The sequence below is a fragment of the Leuresthes tenuis genome, unplaced genomic scaffold, assembly GCF_036924035.1.
Source record: "Leuresthes tenuis unplaced genomic scaffold, fLeuTen1.0.hap1 SCAF_21, whole genome shotgun sequence".
Taxonomy (NCBI): Eukaryota; Metazoa; Chordata; class Actinopteri; order Atheriniformes; family Atherinopsidae; genus Leuresthes; species Leuresthes tenuis.
The window spans coordinates 18,913,060-18,933,042 of NW_027325375.1; the positions used below are offsets into that span (position 1 = coordinate 18,913,060).

Genomic DNA, 19,983 nt, shown 5'->3' on the forward strand with positions numbered 1-19,983 from the left:
GCTCTTCTTTGAATGTCGGCTGCCTTTTGTTCCGTTCTCTGTCAGATGATCCCACTCTGCTTCGATAATGTTGAGGTCCGGGCTCTGGGGAGGATTCATCCCTCCATAAGACCTGTTGCCACTGATTTTCAGTCCACTTCTTGTGTCATTTGGCATAGATCAGCCTTTTCTCCCTGTTTCCCTTCCTTAAGAATGGCTTCTTGACAGCCACCCTTCCATGGAGACCATTTCTGGTGAGGCTTGGATCAGCTGAAGGTCCAGATGCATCTCTCAGGTTGTGTGTCAGGTCTTTGTTGGATTTTTTTCCTCACTTTCACTCACTCTTCGTCTTTTGTCCTCCACTTGTCCAGTTTCCTCAAATGTTTTAAGGACAAACTGCACACCATGCTGAGATTTACCAGGTTTTCAGCTAATATCTCTTTGGGAATAACCTTGTTGGAGCAAAAATGCTATTTTCTGTCTGTCAAACTGTTATCTTTGGTGTTTTTCATAGATGCAACTAAAGAAATGGGAACAAATTATGTTTCTTTGTGACAGGCTGCTAGTAACAAAGTGCCTAAAGAAAGTTCATCCCTTGAGTTAAGAGCCTTTTTTTCTGCTTGAATGATTCGCAGGTCAGAGTTAAGTGAGTTGATTAAGAAAGAAAAAAACTATTTCCTCTGAAAATGTTGCGGTACAAGGACTGGACTGAAAATGAGTGAAAAAGCAGCCAATGTCTAAAGAAAAACTTTGAAAGACATTCAGAAAGCCTGGGGAGCTATTGCTCAAGACCACTTTAAAGATTATAAGAAAGTCTGGCTGCTTGAAAGGAATCAGAAAGAAATCAGGATCAGGAGTTTTGTGTAGGACTTTTTTTTACATTAAGAGGAATACATACAGAGGCAGATTTGGAGACTCTTGACCCGACCAACCAAACTACATATGTCAGACAAACATCTGTCTGTGTACTGAATATTAAATGCTCCAATAACAGTTTTAAGACAGGACAGCTGACATCTATCAGTGAAGTTTGCTCGCTGTAAAATAAATGCATCACTCGGTCCATTTCTGGTAGCACATGAAGAAGTTGAATGCTTGCCTCCAGGCTGCAGACGCTACTCCTCTGTCTCTGTATCTGGGTGTTTAAAGGTGTCCGCCACTGCCTGGGACTCTTATTGTCCACCCCAGCAGGCCTTTAACTAGCTGTGGTGCAACAGTTGTTGCACGTCAGGCTTCCCACGAACAAACCCCCCCTTCACTATCCACCTCAGCCCGTTGGCAGCACTTTACAGACATGATGTCGAGGTATGCGTCTCCTCTCCTTTTCCATGTTTTAAGAATGATTCAACTCAAATGGTGGGACAAGCTTCAACATTGTAGTTTATTGTAAACTTCAGGGAGGGGAATTTTACATAGAACCCCACAGTGGCTAAAATAAGCTTTGAGCCACTTGTAATCACAGACAGCCTTTTTGTAAGTATGCAGATGTTACACATGCTGCTCAGACTCTACATATATTTCAGTGTAATAAGAGAATGAAACGATTTACAACAAAAAAAAAAAAACCAACATATTTTCTTCTTCTTTATATTGTTCTGTGAACATGAACCTCAAATTAGCGTCTGATTTGAAATAGCTTTTGGCTGTTTCAAGCAAACTGTTTTCGAGAGATAGCGTGTTGTGATTTTATGAGACTGATTTGCTTGGACTGAAGCTGATCTCTAAGTCATGACAGAACATCATGTGCTAACAGGACCCATTTACCATGACAGATGCTGACGGCGTCACTCTGAAGTCAATGAAACAAGGATCCACACAAACTCAGCATGTTTGATTCATTCATACTAAGGACAGTATGATGAAAACCTAAAGAAGATTAATTTCAAAACTTGTTCTTTTCTCTTTAAATGAAAGAGGAAGTTGAGCATTTTCTCTGTATTGTGGTTCTGATTGAAGAGAAAAATGACCTGAAAAATGTACCCACTAGTGTTTGGAATCATCAGATTTGTGTTTTATATCTGTTTTAAGGTGCATTCCCACTGTAGGAACCTTTTGCAGTTCCTATAACCTTTTCAGGAATAGGGCTGTTTTTTTCACACATTCTGACATACAGGAACTAGGGACCACGGCCCTCAGTTCCTATAACCATTTTAGCTTCTTCTCAGAGGCAGGTCTTTTCTGGGTTCCATAGGAACACATATGACGTAGGTGTTTGATAGCTACACCCCTTGTCTGAAATGTTTACTCATACAACACGGACACAACGTCGTCTCCTTTGTCTGCGGCGCTCTGCTCTCCTTCTTTCTTCCATGAAATAAAGAAGTATCGCCCGCTGCTCGATTTTTCGTCTCCTGACACTCGGTGTGCTCTTCCTGATGTGATCGTCCATGATTAATATTACCGTCATGCAGCCCACGAACACAGTGGCCTCCTCGCTCTCCATATTAGCTTCTTGGTGGTGTTTTCTTCTCTCCTTACTTTTCGTGGGTTTTGTTTTGTTGCTGAGTGTGGTGCTAAAGTAACACGTCTGTCGCAGACGGTTGCGTCACATCAGTCCCTGTCAAGGTCCCTGACTCATGTTCAAATGCAAATTGAAACAGTTCCCCTGGGGAAAGGCAGTTCTTATAACGAAATTCGAGGTGGACCGTGCTTAGAACTGCGTTCTTAGGACGTCTCTGTCCGAATGCGGCTTTAGTTAGCACCTTCTATGGTTTTTTACCTGCTACAGTCTTGTGATCAGTCATCAGGACATAATTTAAAGAAATTATAAAAGAAATGGGTAAATCCAACCTCAGATGTATGTCAACACATAACTTATTACAATGTGTAATTATTATTGAACAAAAACTAAGTTAAGGGACATTAAAAAAAAGGGGAAAAATATATTTTTTATTATTATTTGGCCTGAAAGGTTTCTGCAGGTTTTTCAGTTTTTTTTGTTTCCACACCATCATTTTATACACAATGATTTGTTTATTATAGCTTCTTAAGAGTGGAGAACAACCCGCTCAGTAAGAGTTAATAAAAGGATCTCCCTGCCTCTCATACTCCAGAGGCAGGGAGATCCTGAGTTTAACTCACTCGTTGTGCTGGAAAAAACTACTACTCCCATAATACAACGTTCTGTTTAGTTAGGCTAAAAAAAACAAAAAAACAGCTGAGTTAAACAGTGTAAACTCATTTCCTCAGAGGTTAGAAAGGTCGTGTCAGAGAGGGCGTTCTACAACAATCATGATGACTGAAGCTGTCGTTGCGTCTCTGTAAATAACCCAAATTCAATGTGCTGATTGAGCACATTGAGTTAGCTCCGTCGCCTCACAGAACGGAGGTTCCTGGTTCGGGTCCCGGCTGGGGCCTTTCTGTGTGGTGTTTGCATGTTCTCCCTTTGTATGCGTGGGTTCTCTCCGGGTGCTCCAGCTTCCTGCTACTGTCCAAAAACATGCATGTTAGGTTCATTGGTGACTCTAAATCGTCCCTGGGAGGGAGTGTGAGCGTGCATGGTTGTGTCTCGTTTGTCTCTGTGTGGCCCTGTGATGGACTGGCGACCTGTCCAGGGTGTACCCCGTTTCTCACCTAAATTGCATTAAGTGGGTGTAGAAAATGGACGGATGGAATTTGCACCCCACAGCGAGGCAACATTTAGTTAGTTTAGGTTGTGAACTTTCAGAGTAAAGACTCCTGTTAATGTGCTGTGTTGTGTTTAGGATGATAGAATTGACTCATCAAACTGAAAGACATCAGACCTCCTGATTTTAAAGTTCTTCATTTAGAAGTTCTTCTTCAAAGCCCCCTCCCCCAACTTCCCACATGACTTAAAAGTGTTAATGTGAAATTTGAGTGTTTTGTTTCCATCTGAAATGATTGTTATCACACGGTGGTGAAACCTCACTGACGTTTCATTGACCAGCAGCTCAGTTTCAGCTGCACTTTATCTGGTGCTTTTTAGCAAATCCAACCTGCGAACAGTCTGATATGCCACATGAAGTGTGATATAACTCCTGGATTTTCATTTTCACTTCTAAGAAAGTCACATCTGATATATGTGGCATTGCGTAGCTGCCTCAAAGTATATTTCATAAAAGATCAGGAATTCCAAGTATTCTTGCTGTTTCACAACACAGAAGAAAACGTATTTGATTTGTTTCGTTTATTTTGTCACCCTCTGATATAAAAGTCAGACACAGATTTGTTGGTGAAATACAGTTTAAGTGGTCTCTTTTACCACATTTCAAAGCTGTCGCTGTAAGATTGGGAATTTATAGCAATAAAGCAGGCAATAGATGCTGTAATGACCTTTGACCTTGCATTGTTTTGCTTGGAAAACCTCTCCAGTATCTATGTCCTCATGTTTTGTTCAGTTTTCCCAAATCCAAAGGATTTCCAGACGTTGTGTTTTTGTACCAGTTTCTGGAAGGTTTTCTTTATGGTTGTACGATCGCAGTTACAGTCAGGGTTCAAAATCACTTTCTGGCACATTTACAGGTACGTGTCACAAACACCTTGTTGTCGGTGACATTTTCCCTCTACATAAATGTTAAAGATGTCGGCTTGTTTTCAATCACAAACGCTGGAACTTCTCCACTCCGGTTATTAGTCAAAACCCCCGAATTAATCCAAACCTCGAAACTAACAACTTTATTCTGAACAAGTAAAGTAGAAAGTGGTGTCAGAAAGCGTTAAACTGCTCTCATTTGGTTAATATGGTATGTATGGTGGACAGTGAGGGACACATTTAACATAAAAACTGCAGTACTTTAATTACTTTTGGTCCACCTGCTCAGAGACTTTGGGCCCTGCTTGTTCTAATGTGTTTTATTATTCATCTTTAGTGTGATTTGAAGCACTTTGAGCAATCGTTTTGTGTGAAATGCTCTGTATGCAGAAGCACGCCTCGCTTTCTTACAGGTTTCAGCTCATTTGTGTACATTTGTGCTATCGGGTTTTTGGACTGTCTCTGTGCAATGTTGTAAGAGGCCTGTGACACGCCGAGATTAAATGTCCCTGTCAGAAAATAGCTATCTATAATCAAAGTTGGTACATAATGGAGGACGTTGTGTTACTCTTCATTACTTTGTGGGCTGCTTGGGATTCTTGTGGTCTTGCATAATGATAATTGAGAAGTGAAATACTCATTTTAATTAGTCAAACTGTCATTGTATTCTTTGTGGTTTCAGGTTTCATACTTTCTCACTGGAACAACATGTCCAAAGTGTTTGCTTTTTGCTGTGACTTAATGCTGAGGGACTGACCCCACTCAAAAGTCAAAGGGTCACAGACTGTGACAGAGTAGAAAATACTGGGAAACATCATCACCACATAATAACTTGAAATGACAGCCTCAGTGTTGCCCATGTTATTTGGCAAATGAAACAGATTAATTTCAAGTTAAATAGACATGGAAGTCCGTCTATGCCTCCACAAAATGTGAGTTTTTTAATTTTCTGCTCCTCTCAGGGCTGATTTTAATATTTACATACATTTGAATAGATTGTAAACCTCCAACAGTCGACTCAGGTGTGACTGAAAGGGAGGAAGGTAGGAGTCATATGACTCAATCAGACCACACAGGAAGTCTCCTGAAAGAATCATCACATGTGACCTCCAGATCTGGATAGTCAGCGAGGCTTCTGTTCACATAATGTCGTCTGTAACTCCTGATTACACTGAACCAGACATCTGAGCGTGACTGTTTGTCTTTCTCATTCACTTCTGTTGTCTCCATTTGTAGGTGGAGACATCAAAGCTTTGATTCTCTTTGATTGAGTTGATTAGAATGAAAACTTGAAGTTCGGTCCATTAGTTGCTGTGTACAGCTGAAGGATGAAAAGCAGGTGGAAGAATTCAGTTGAAAATAATGCCAAAAATGGGTTTCTGGATTGACTGGAGGAAGTTGTGAAAGTAAAGCGCAGTAATTAGGGCCTCAACGCTCCTTTTGAACATGACACATTCTGCATCTGTGCTTCAAACAGATGTTAAACTACCAAAATAAATACTTCCCAGATCGACTCTTTCTAACACTGTTGTCCTTCATTTGCAGGTCACTTTACTGTGGGAGGACCAGACAAGACGCCACCTACTGGCCAGCGCCAGACTCTACTTCCTGCCTGAGGACACGCCAAAGGGCCGGACCAGGGAGCATGGAGTGGTGGGTCAAACATCACAGTGATGGGACTTTTATCAGTCGGTTTCTTCACATAAACGCATAACATTTGTCTGAAATATTAAGAAAACATTTCTCCTCACCTCTCTGTGGAGCTGCACATCGGAGCTGCAGAACTCTGTGACAAAGAGGAAGAACGCCTCAGATACATGCAATGTTTTAGAGATGAAACAAGAAAAACTCATCTCACTTCTCAAACCTCTGCACTGGCAGCTGGGAACTCTGATCGAATATAAAACACCTCAAGAATTTTCTTATTCCTCCAAAAGCAGCTAACACAGTAAAATCAAAGGCTTCTTTTTTTGTTTGTCTTAATCTCAAGGTAAAAGATGATGCCCCAAAACCTAAATAACCTAAATTTACAGGAACTGGACCCTCGTAACAGTAAGTTCCTTCTGACCAGGGCAGTTTTAGAGGGTAAAGTGCCTCCCCTGTAATTTTGCAATGTGGATATGAAATTGAGGAGGTGATGGTCGATGAGGAAAGTCCATGTGGTCAATTTGCTGCTGATTTGTGTTTTATGTGAAGAAGAAACCTCGAGACTGATATTCTTCTTTTATTCCATTTTGAGCCGAGTTTTTGTCCACTTTTCTCCCTCTTTAGCGCAGTCTTTGGTCTTTACCTCCTGCTGCCGAGCAGGTGATGCTCAGTGGTTTTTGAATTAGCTGCAGGGTCATCATATTCCATTCCATTAGGTTTTAAAACATATAAAGGAGAAGAGGAATAAAGGAGGTTATGAGTGGGGAGGGAAATCAGTTCCAGCATAATGAACATGTTGCTTACACGACATGTCGCATGTGAGACTGGATGTTTCTGCTTCTAGAAAACCAACTTTTCCAAAACAGGATGGATAAACGGCAACGTTGAGTAGAACTCCCTCCGTTTCCCTCTTAAACACGACCAAAGCCACCGGTTTTGTTGTCTTCTTCCTACAAATGTTGTTTCCGTTTAGCGATCACCACTCTGGTTATGACGGCCATGTTTAACGCTGCTTATAGCGCCACCTGCTGACCACACTTTATTCAGTGCACAGCAGCTGAAACCAACCAAATGGGCATTTTCTTTGAAGCAGTGTTTTAACAGTTTGCTTCAGATGTGTTCAAAGGTTTGATGGAAGCTAAATGACATGAAAAATCCAACTTTATGACTGATTTTAAAATGATTTATTTTTGATAGGGAAACAAATGAAACATAATCCCAGTATTAAGCTTGTTTTAAACTTTTTTGTTTAGTTACAGATGGTTTTAAGTGATTTTGAGCCCATTTGTTGATGATGAATTGCAGCTTGATTGGTTTCTAGTAAAAGTTGAGGATTTTAATGCTCGTCATGGTGGAAGGAAGTACAAAAGAGATAGATAGAAGCACAATAGATATGTGTAAAGCTATGAGATAAAGCATGAAAAAACGAGTGTTGCTGCTGCGTAATTCCTGTAGACTTGTGTTGAAGTGATCGTCTACTTAATATAGTCCAGGGAGTACAGCTAATAATAACCTTGTCACACGAACACTGCCTCCTTTTTTAACCAAACATCTCTGGGCAGGAATCTAAACAGGTTAACCTCCAGCCAACGTTTCCTGCTGTCGATAAAGCCGTCTTCTCCTCACTACTTTTTGTGGCATCAATGGGCATCTCTTTGTGCTCTCTTGTTATTTAATCAGCTTAATGAATGCTGTCATCCCCGTCAGCAGGCTGCTTCTAAAAGTTGTCAGTCATCCAAGTTTTGGATGAAAGCTCTGGTCTCTGATGAGGTGAAGAAGTGTCGGATGAGTCTGTTTTTGATTAAGGCAGCTCACATGCCGGTTGCAGCTCAGCCCTCACATGAAAACCTCCTGTGGGAATGAAGCTAATGAATTAGCCAAATGTAAATCCTACGACTTGTCTGAAAACCAAATTTTCCATATTTTGATCTTGGATATTCCACCGTTGACGTCTCTGTGTTGAGGTTGAATTTTTCCTGGTGGAGAAAAGCTGTTTTTATAGAGATCACTCTCTAGTTTCTTTTAATATGAGGAGTTTCTTTTCACTTTCAGTCAATGCGTGTTTTCTCTGAAGCTGCCTTTTTAACCCTTTAGATCTGAGCAATCGGTCACCTGCTGATCCGATAATTGTATCATTCCTTCTGTTGCTTCTTCAATGATTTTCAGTCCAGTCTGCAGTGCAGTTATTATTAATATGAATAATCTTTTCACATTTTTTTGTCAGTGATCTGGCCGCTCTATCTGTATTTTAAATCCACTGCAGATCTCTGATGATCTTGTCATTCTCTGACTTAAACATGATTAAGAACATACTGTACTGGGAAAGCACTGACTCAACACATTTGCACAGAATCATTCTCCCAGCTGCAGATCAGGAATAACCTGCTGCTCTGAATCTCCTCCATCTGCTTCACTTTCGTCCTCGTCTCTGGTTACTGGCTCTTCTGTACACTCGAGCTTAGTTGTTACCTTTGTTGTTTGCCAACGCCAGAAAATCACCTCTTCTCAACTTTACTGTCAAATCATCTAATTTAAAGACTCGCAATGTTTTTAAGACTATTTATAATCTCCATTTAATACATTAAGATTGCAGTAACAAGCCAATTTTGTAAGCAGTAGAAAGGACAGATATTTGAGTTCAAATGTTGTAGGTGAACTTTGAAATGTCTCAGAAAAATAGCTGAATTCTACAGTAAAGAAGAAACTGTCCAGTGTTAGTTCCAACCTCTGATTTGGAGGCTCTGTTAGTGTGAGCAACGCGGGCCTTACTGCTTTATCCTGCATTTGATGGAGTCTCAGTCATAGACTGTGATTGGAATGAGAAACATCACTTTCTTTCATCTGGTGTCTGTTTTATCCACCGATTTCCTCGTGACTCCTGCAGTCACTGAGCATGTGTACATGACAACTTCTAAGATGCATGCAAACATGTTGATTTGAATTTATTCGTACAGAATCGGTTGTTCTCAAAACCAGACGAATACACTCGGGTAAAGCAGTTGGGTTTGAATCCGTCCTGCATGTGAACACTCGACTCAAACGGGCCTCGGCGCTCTGTACGTACTCCATTTTTGGATCTTTTTGTAAAAACAGTGACGTGTCAGTGTGTATTAATGCAGCTGAATTCCCACTAAAGCTGCTCTCATTCACATATTTTTCCTGTTTCTTTGGTCAGAAACTGGGACTGAACATCTGCCCATAAAGACACTTAAAGTATCAGACTGTCACTCTGCTCCAATAAAATTCAGATGTTAAAACCGTAGCCTCATCTAACAAAATCACCATTAAAGTGTCTGTGCAGTGAAATCAGCTGCACTTACATGTACCGTGATCTTCCACAGAAGAAGTTCTCTCACACAGTCCACAGTGTAAACCGGGACGAGGACCGTGGTCCAAACTGTAGCATGTTACCGTGCTGACTGAGCCCGATTATGAGGCTGATTAGACCTGCCAACATACGTCCTGGGCGATCCAATCACAAGTGGACAGCTACAGATACAAATGTGAACGTTACTCTTCATTCTTATAACAGTTGGGAGACTAAACTGTCCTGGGACTGAGCTTCTCAGGATGTTTTGTCATCCTTCCAGTTTCACTCTAAATGCAGCATCCATATCTCACAGGATGCATCATTCAGAGCAAACCGGCAGTGAATCTGAATCTGTCCTGTCCCTCCTCTAGTTACCTTTAAGGTGACCTTTCCCTGAATGTTCACTGCTGAGCTGTGCATATTTCTGCTCTTTAAAACTGGAGTTTTTAATGCGACACAACAGAAATGAGCGGAGGTCGGAGCAAACGGAGAGCGTGTCATTGTCCGTTGCAGGCGAACGTGGACGGAATAAAGGCTGGGAAGTCGAGCTCATGTTTGCAGGCTTTTCCTCAGAGACCTAAATTAAAACCAGCTTCAGTTTGTGTGTCTTCAGCAAGTTGATGTGTGACTCCTTTTACCTCATTCATATCACATCTGTTATATAACTGAATAACGATGTGTGATTTCACAGAGACGTCAGTAGCTCTGCTGTAGCTTTGCTGTTGATTGCAGAAGTGTCACTCAGCTACAGGTCTGAACGTCCCTTTGTGGGAAAACTCCTTCACAGTGTTGAAGACTAGCTGTATAAGGCTCTTTGTCCTTCTAATTTGGTTGTAAAATATATAAGATCTTAAACATATTGTAGTAATATTCCACACAAATACAAGGAAATGGACCCGGGCTGAAGAATCCTGCAGTTTTCCTATAAGGAGCTCGTACCTGGCTGCTGCAGGAATGTGAGCAGCTCTCACCTGACTGCTGGTCGGGGGGGAGGAGGAGGAGGGTTGTCTCCAGCTGTGGGACCGAACAGGAGGCAGCAGCAGCAGCAGCAGCTCCACCCTCACTGTAAAACACTCGTATTCACACGTTTTTAGCTGTGTAAATACTAGCTCAGGTCTGAAATGCTTCACACTTCAAAAACGTGTTTTCTGTTAAAGTTAAGATATTAATTTATAAGTACTAAAATTTTATAAATGACCTCTACTTGATATTCAGAGAAATACTTAAATACTTGGTTTTTTTTTTTAGTTCTTTGTTAAAACGGTTAAATGCGTTCTGTTTCCTCTCCGCTCAGATACTTCAGTGTGCAGCTTGTTGAATAAAGACAAACACTTCCTGAGTGCAGCTTCAAATCTTTACTTTGGTTCGTTATGATTTAACAACAGATTCCTTTCAGAGTCCTTCAGATTCCTTTCCTGTTTCATCTTTGACGGTTGTGTCACGTGTTTCAGTTGCAGTTTGTCAGAGTTTGACATCATCTGTCCCTAAGCAGTGTGTGAACGTGAAGTGACTTCGCAGCTCACAACTAAAAGTTGAAAGTAAAGTGTGAATCTTTTTGGATAAAAAAAAAATCATTTAAAACAAGTCCGGTTCAAACTGGTTTGCTGCTGTCAGAAACTTCCTCTATTCTGAATCAAACCAGCGGTTTAAACGGGCTCAAGTCTTATCTGAAACACTGCAGGTTCTTTTGTGTTCAGGCCGTTTTTCTGCTGCTGGCTCGGCTCAGTGTGTTCACCTGTACGCGTGGAGCAGCTGAAAGGAGCTGGAGACCTTTTAAAGCTTTAGAGGTTTATTTTTCACAGGTCAGAAATCATCAGAATGCAGATCTTTTTCAAATAAATGTTATGAAATGTTCACTGAAGCCTGCGTTTTATTTTCTCTGCTGTACCGAACACATGGATTCATTCAGTTCATTTCGAAGTTCAAAGTATTTCTGAATGATCAAAGTTTTGTTTTTTGTTGTTTTTTATCGAACAGAGCTCACCTGTTCTTAAAAAAACCTCCAAAAATATACATTCTGAGGGATCACAGTGATATACAAGAGAAATGTGGCTGTCGGTGGACCTTTATCAGAGCATCATCTTAAACCTTGGTGTGAACTAGACTAAAAGATTTACAATAAACTGACAGACAGGCCGTTAACACCGGTATAAATGTTAATTTAAGTCACTTAAATCTGTTTTGTGAATCGATTTTAAAGAACCAACCAATGAGAGCGCCAGCTGAATTAGCAAGTGAACTGGACTGAACATAGGTCGGTGTCAAGAAAACGAAGAAAAACAAACTCTTCTGAAACAACAACTGGACTGAATATGAGTTCAACAAAAAAAAAAAGCAGCCAATGTCCAAAGAAAAACTGTGAAAGACATTCAGAAAGCCTGGAGAACTATTGCTCAATACTGGCTGCTTAGAGGAAACGGAAAGAAATGAAGAGCGGATCAAGAGTTCTGAACAGTACTGTATATATGGCGGGCTGCATGCCGGTGTGGATGTAAGCAGGGTTCCATCTCCCTTAAAGCTCACATGATGCTGCAGTTAGATTTTAATTTTTCTTTATCTTTTGACCCTTTTACATTCACTGTTTTTAACTGATGAAAGCGGAAACTAATGTTGTATTTATATATTTTGTATTTAAGAAGGCCCTGAAGGGAAAAAACTGCCACTCTTAACAAAATAATGAGCTGTAGCTGCTGGGGATTTTGTTTATTAAAATGATTTATATGATTGAGGCTTTGAGCTTTCAAGAATAGACTTGATTTTTCAGTTTTGCCAAAAGGAATTTTATTGCCATTAGTCATTAGTCCCACCTGCAGGGGTCACCTTTGCACTCTTACCTGTGGTAACTAAACAGGAACCCTGTTTGTGCCTTTTTGATCAGGATGAGGTTCTGGCCGTGTCCAGAAAGATGGTGGTGCGGGTGGAGGACCTGGTGCGATGGTCGTGCGCGGAGCCGACAGGTTGGAGCAGCAGCCCGAAGCCTCCGCCTGGCGGAACCAACGGCCACCTCAAACCGCTGCAGATCAGCGACGGCGGCGGCAAAACATCAGACGAGAGCGGCGAGCTCCTGAAAGACAAAACTGAGGGTAAAATACAAGTTTGTCAGCGTCCTCCTCTAACTGATGAAGGTCAGAAACATTTTTAGCAGCATTCGAACGTCCTGTAAGTCTCTCAGGTTAAAAGCTGCTTTATATTAACATTAACATCAGAAGGGAAACAGGCAGGAAAATGACATTTTAGGTATCTGCTTCAGCTGTACAGGAAGTCATTTTCAGATAGGGAAATGAGACATGTCGAAGCTCATGTGATTAGCAAGAAGCCGGTTTTATTTTAAGTTTGTTTCAGAGTGTGGGGGAGATGATCACAGCTGAGATGCTTCAAGATGCAGACGTGGAAGATTCTGAATCAGCTGAAAATGCCAAATGTAGAGTGTTCATTCATAAAATGATGCTGAGAGATTGAAAAGAGGGAATTTGGAAAAGGTTGAAGTGAAAAGGATGTCTATAATGTGCACAATATGGCTGAGTGAGAAACATCTGGATTAAGATTAGCATCTGAAAGCACTTCGAAAAGATTTTAGAAACTCGACCAACATGAGAATCCACATGACACATTACACGATTCCAGTCGGAGGAGGATGAAGAGCATCGGGCTGTAGTCGCTGCCAACCAGGCGACCGTCGAGCGAATGATGTCAGAGCTTCATCCGAGCTCAGAAACAGTGACGCTCATTTTCAGCGTTTGGTCTCAGAACCAAAGCTGCTGCGCTGTGTTGTGTCCCGTCTCAAAGATCCACACACTATAAGAAAAACCTAAACCAGAGTGAAATATCTTCTGTGTCTTAATCACTTCGCCACAGCACATAGTGAAGTTTATTATGTTATTCTTTACATGTTGGTTAGATACTTTGAATGTACAAATTACTCATTTGGTGAGAAAACAAGAGCTTCGAGATGCCTCAATAACTGTTTTCTAACCGCAGCCCTCTGAATTGATGAAGTAATACTTCAGAAGTGTGTTCATATTAAAAGGATCTGCTTCGGGGTCATTTTAAAGTACTCGCAGTACACAGAGCTGCACAGTTCATCGAATTTTAATCTCCATCTTGACTTTGGCTTTCGCCAGAGAGCAGAGCGTGGAGACAAAAACCAAACATAGGCACAGCAGAAGGAGAAGAGCTCCATCAGAAATACTTTGGATTTAGGGCGAGTGATGTTAACCAGGAACAGATCATATGCAGAGAGAGCTGTAGAGTTATCGAAGTATCTGAAAACGCACAACCTGCAGGATGACGAATGCATGAAGGCCGAGAAAAACAGTCCAGTGGTTGTTAACGTGTTTGATGTCAACCAGCAACACATCGGTTTTCTACAGGTTTGACTTATTTAAACAACAGGGCAAAGAAAACAGGGCCCTGTTGGTTAATTCTATTAGAATTGATCTGAATTAGGTTCATTTTGATGAGAAGCAGCAGGAATGTAGCACAGTGTGGATGGAAGAAGAAGAAAAATGCAGGCCCACTCTGACATTCACTGAGCTCATTCCCGGGCCTGAAACTGTCCTGAAGGCTCTGATACCGCAGCCCAGACGTTTGGATTCCACCTCAGCTCCACAGCTTTGCTTTACAGAACAATAGTGGTTCTACTGGCTTGAGACTCCTCCTCCTGGCTCTGATTGGTTGTTCTCGTTCAGGCATGGTGAACTTGGTTCTGCTTTACTTCTCAGCTGCTTGATCAGACACGTGATGACGTCACTGATCAGTCTGACCTTTGGCTGTCGTGTCTCCTCCTCTCAGACGGCCTGTTGGAGCATCAAGGCATCAAAGTGCTCAGCTACCCGCAGTACTGCCGCTTCCGCTCGCTGCAGAGACGCATTCAGGATGGTGCGAGGGGGGCGGCGCTCCGGGACCCCCACCTGCTTGCCCTGGGCGGTGTCAAAGTGCTACCCAACACCCGACTCATGTACTGCAGGGACACCTTCAACCACCCAACGCTGGAGAGCAGCGCCTGCTTCTCCTGGCAGTTCAGTGAGTGTTGCGGGGTCAAATTCTTTAAAAACTTAATTTTTCCTAACTTGGATTAGCAGCACTTCCTCCCAGCTGAACTGTTTTTTTTTTATTTTTTTTTATCTTGGAATCATTTTCCACTGCTTTGGTCATTTGAAGAAAAATTAGACAAATCTGGGCTAAATTTAGCTGAAAAATGTTGGAAAAGAGCGATTATCTAATGAATTTGCTCCACCTTATGGTCTTACACTGGAAGACAAAACAACTTTTTAGTTGACAGCTGTTTGATAATGATAAATAGTGACCATATGATCAGTCTTTAAACCACAAACATCACATCCTTCCTAAAAAGAGCTTCCTGTTTGCCTGTGAAATGCTGCCACCTGCTGGACACTGCTGTCATGCGTTCTGCAGACTATGTGATTGTTTTTTTTAAATGTGTTTTTGTTTCCTGCAGGATGTCCGTCTCTCAGTCTTCGAGGGCGACCTCGAAAGAGGAGAGGCCGGGACATCAAAGACTCCCCGAACTCCGGCCAGTCAGAGTCCTGGATCGAGAGGATGAAGGTTTGTGCTTTGAGATGAGTTTTTGTTCCATCTGCAGTGTAACAGCACAGCATCTGTAAAAAGGACAGCTGTGAGTTACTGTCCTACAGCAGCTGTTTGTCAAAGTAACAACACAGAAAACTTGAGTCTTAACTGGATAAAGAAACGTTGTGAAACTGCAGTAAACTTGAATCAGGAGACCTTTGACGTTACTGTTCCGTGGTAAATGTGCTGCTGACGCTGGGCTTCCTCCTCCAGGAGAACGTGATGGGCAGCGTGGAGGTGGGCTGCGAGGGCAGCTGGCTCCCCCACCCCGAGGAGCAGCTGTTCCTGGATCAGCTCTTCGCCTTCATGGAGCGGAGCGGTTCGCCCATCCACAAAGTTCCCAACCTTGGCTTCAAGAAGAGTGAGTGGCTCTGTTTGTTCCAACCATTTGTCTTTCTTTCTCTCTTTTGGTCTTTCATATATTTTCCATATATATCTTCTTTGTCAGCTCGATTTGTGACATCTCAACCTTTTGAGTCATTCTTTCTTTTTGTCCTTCATTTTCTCCTCTGCTTTTTCTGTCCTTTTCTTTTTTTTTTTCTCTTTTAACCTGTTGTAGTTTCCTATGGAGGAAATGAACTGCAAAATAAATCCAAAAACAGATCAACAAGTAAATGAACTAGTTTTGTAGAAGTAAATGTCACTAAAATAAGTTTTTTAACTGTATTCGTGCTCGTGTTAATGTTGCTCTTTTTTATTTTGTCACTCAGCTTTCTACTTTATTCAGATAATGGTATTTACTTCATTTCTTTACATCAAATGGATCTGTTTTTTCCTGCCATAACCCTCCATAACACTATTAATTTCTTTGTTTCATTTTAAGTTCATCATACATTTTTTTTAGCCTTCATTTAAACATGGAAACAGTTTCAGGCTGTTATCCTGAAACCTTGATGCGATGTTAAAGGTTTGACCAGTTGAACATCAGTCAATAAACGATTGGCTGTGATTGAAGAGGTTTTTCTCCATCCATTCGGCTTCATCACACCTAAAGATGGTTTTAAAAAAAAAAGTGTCTTTAATCTGGACGTTAAGAAGTTGAATCCTCTTTGCACGCTGGTCATTTGTTTAGTTAAATGTTGTCGTTTTAAATAAAGCGGCTGTTTTTACTCCGTACTGACCCACTGCTTTGCATTTTTATCTGCTGTGTTTGGTGTTTGTGTGCCTGCCTGCTGCTGGGTTGAACAGTTGACCTCTTCCTCATGTACTCGGTGGTTAAACGGCTCGGAGGCTACAAAAAGGTGAGTCACGCAGTTCTTTCTGCTCACTTAAGCTTCATGATGAGATCTTGCATAACTTTAAACGTAGATGCTTTACTCAGGCTGGAGTAGGTTTGCAGGCAGAGCAGTTCCACCTCAGCCAAAGCTTTGTTGGGTCGCTCCTTTCACCCACAGCTCTGAGCTGTAGGTTCCACCTCTGTTCACGCACTCTGTGGAACCTGCGATGAGTTCAGCTGGGAACACAAAATAATTTCCTGATATTTCGTATCGAGTTCAGCTGAAAACGTCATCGTTGTTGTCACTCTTTGGCTTTTCATGTGAAGTTAAAGCTGGACTCTTTTACCCATGTGACTGGAAACCTCTTTCTTCTGTTCATTTTTCCCACACACTGAAATTTTAAGTGCTTAAAGTGAGTTCAACCACATCCACGTCTCCACCCTCTCTGAAATGTGGAGGCTTAGTTGAGATCCTCTTTTATGACTGACAATTACTCAGTAAAACCAGAATGAATGTAAAGAGTTTTTAATGTTTGAATGTCTTCATTTAGTTCTCCTTTATTTCCCAAAGAGAAGCAGCTAGTATTCTGATGGTAGAGATATTAAAGATAAAGACCGGGAATTCTGATCATTCTGCGGGTTTGTGTTGCAGGTGACAACCGACCGGCTCTGGAAGGTGGTTTATAACGAGCTGGGAGGATGCCCTGGCAGCACCAGCGCCGCCACCTGCACCAGGAGACACTACGAGAGGTCAGACTAACACACCGACTCTCTCACACACACACACACACACGCAAACAAAGGCCTGAATCTGCAGGATCCTGTAACTGTGTGTTCGTGTCTCAGACTGATGCTGCCTTACGAAGACCACCTCAGAGCAGGAGGAGCAGAATTCAAAATCCCAGAGTCCCCCACGCCTCCCAAACCCAGAGGGATGAGAGGAAGGAAACCTCTTCCAAGAGGCAGGAAACCCGGACCGAAAGCCAAGGACAAGAGGGCCGTCATCCACGCTCCTCTTCCTCCCCCTGCTGTGAGTGACAAACTGTCAACATGTGGAGTAGCTGAAGGTTTCAGGGTCTTCATCATTCAGAGGCAGACTCGTGGCTACACTCCTCTCACATCCTTTTATTTAGTCACAGAGTTTGGATTTTCATGCTTCTTCTGTACTGTGGTGAGTTGGGATGAACCTTTAACCCCTTCAGACCTCAGCCTTTGTTTCAATAAGAGGGTTTTCTGGAAAACCATAAACTTTCCACCAAAACCCTTCTATTACTAAGCTTCTGGAGATTAACCCTTCAGCTTTTAAATGATTGACTTTGCCCTGAAAAGAATTAGTTACATCTCTCGTGATTCATGTTTAGAGCTCAGAGGGAAAGGACCCAATCACAGAATTTACAGGGGGTCAAAGACTTTATACTGTTAACAAGACGCTGCCGAGACAGGAATAGCAGAGCTCCTGACTGAAAACTGACAAGTAGGAAAACACTGGATGGACTGACTGACTGAGCTAAAGCGACACATAACAGATTGACTGATAGAGCAAAGACTGAAAACACTGAAAACCAAGGAGTGCGTGTACTGAGACAGGCTAGCAGGTGAGTAACAAGAGGAGGGAACAGATGGTAACACGGTGATCAGGCTACGAGAGGCAGCTGAGGACATCTGGGGATAGAAATGGTGAAAATGAACAACAACAAGGACTGAAGGCTGAACAGTGTCCAGAACTAGATGTACAGAGGGAGCTGAACTAAGGAAAAGAACATCAGCAAACCAAGGATGACCCAACAAAACCAGATCATAGGAAACCCAAGAGACTAAAAGACAAAAAGCCATAGACCAGTACAGTATCAGGTCTAAATGGCTTCATAATGAATTCAGAATGGATGCAGTTCAGGCTGTGGAAGCTCACATTTTCCCGCATGTCTGCTCATATATTTGAACCGGTACAACAGTGAACTTGTGTTAGTTTATTTTAACTGGACTGTGTAAAGTTAGCTGGATTAGTTTGATGCAGTTCTGTTTGGACGGGCTGCTGTAGTTTCAGAGCCATCAGTCACTTGTGGTTATTATCTGCTGTTACAGTCTTCTTCTTCTTCTGTTTACCGACTTCTTCTCTTATTTCTGAACTGTGGAGCGTGCGGCTCGGACAGTTTGAGTCCCTCTACATACTTCAGAAGAACAGAGAATTTGTTTTCTCGAGGTGGCAAGAACAAGAACAAAGTTAGTTCTGGACAGGACATTTCATACCTTCCACGGGAATGACAACACTTCAGCTTTTCCACATTGACCACGCCCACTGCAAATATCTGACCAATCACCCAATAGTTGCTGGGACACCACAGGAGAAAAAAGTTCTGCCCTGACGACGTGTCCCGACCTCCTGGGAGAGGGAGAACACATACAGACCTTTAATGTTTATGGATATATTAAAAGTCCAGTTTTTGTCAGAATAACATACCGAGTGACACCGGTTCTTGAACTGGATGTAGAATTTTAACACTGATATGAACTTGATTTGAAAAGATGCATTGTTGATAAAATAAAATCTCAATTAACGCATATCGTGTAATTACAATTATCGGAGATAATCGTGGTAATATTCACTCAGATGGAGGCTGAGCGGTTGGTTTCGGGTTACTACAATTCCTTATTTTGATGCCTTCAAATGAAATGTGGAACAGTTCACATAAACTCTTGAGAACCTACGTTCATATGTCTGCTGAAAATCCATTATCACCACAGTCGTTTATTTCTTCTGCTGAACTGACCTCGAAAACGTTGGAAAAGTTTAATTTTTGCAGCTAAAGTTGGAAAAACATGCAAAGAAACTTCAATCTCGATGAGTTGCGACCAAATCACGGCTTCCTGAACTGTCTCTAAATGAAACCTCCTCTGAATTTAACTGGATACAAACCCTCCTATTTTTAACAGAACTTTAAATTACGTGATGCAAACTGTTTCAAAAGCAGAGAGATGCTCATCCAGGACTAAATCTTTAGAATTTTTCTTTCTTTGGTGTGAATACTATAACATAAGGATGCTTCCCTCTCTGTTGTATTGGAGGCTGGCCTACATTCATTATGTTTTTGTGTTTATGTTTATGTATTTAGCAGACGCTTTTATCCAAAGCGACTTACAAATGAAGATTTAACAAGCTATATAAAGCTAACAATAAACTACATAGAAGGAACCCACTAGTCTGACTATGTCAGAGGTGACAGAGTAGAGATAGGGTGTAGGCATAGAAAGAAGTGCAGAAAGATAAAGTGCAGAGATGATTGGCTTGAATTGTCTTTGTCTCTCTGATGCTAAAGATGCTCTGAAGCTTTGTTAAGAAGTTAAATGGCTGCAGATACCATGAAGTGGAGACGGTGTTCTTTTTTCATTAAAATAGCTCATTAATTTTTCTTTAGAGAACTAGTTTAAAAAGAAAAAAACCTCCCCTCTGAACAGGCTGTGAGCCCAAACGGCACCGTGGTGGTGAAGAGAGGCAGAGGCCGGCCACCGGGCACTCGCAACAAGGCCACGCTGATCGCTCAGGCCAAGTTGTTGGCTCAGCAGCAGAATCGAGCCAAGGCGTCGGAGCCGCAGACTCCTCTGCTTCCAGCTAAAGGCAGAGGAAGGCCGGCTTCCAGCAGCACACACAGGGTAAAACTACTGGACTGCAGGCAAATTACACCCACAGTTTTAAGCACAGACCTACACAAAGAAAGTTCCATCCAACCAGCTGAAACATCTAGTTTCTGTGAA

General features: G+C 41.9%; 1 protein-coding gene across 1 annotated transcript in view; it reads left to right on the forward strand.

Annotated features, from left to right (window-relative positions):
- The window catches only part of LOC140279250 (uncharacterized), a 41,874-nt gene that overhangs the window by 13,440 nt on the left and 8,451 nt on the right, over positions 1–19,983 (forward strand). Inside the window, exons 3-11 of the mRNA XM_072374361.1 lie at positions 6,017–6,124; positions 12,307–12,511; positions 14,220–14,450; positions 14,887–14,993; positions 15,231–15,378; positions 16,206–16,258; positions 16,886–16,983; positions 17,080–17,263; positions 19,687–19,881. Of these exons, the coding sequence (XP_072230462.1) occupies positions 6,017–6,124; positions 12,307–12,511; positions 14,220–14,450; positions 14,887–14,993; positions 15,231–15,378; positions 16,206–16,258; positions 16,886–16,983; positions 17,080–17,263; positions 19,687–19,881 (1,329 nt within the window). The remainder of the gene's footprint in view (positions 1–6,016; positions 6,125–12,306; positions 12,512–14,219; positions 14,451–14,886; positions 14,994–15,230; positions 15,379–16,205; positions 16,259–16,885; positions 16,984–17,079; positions 17,264–19,686; positions 19,882–19,983) is intronic.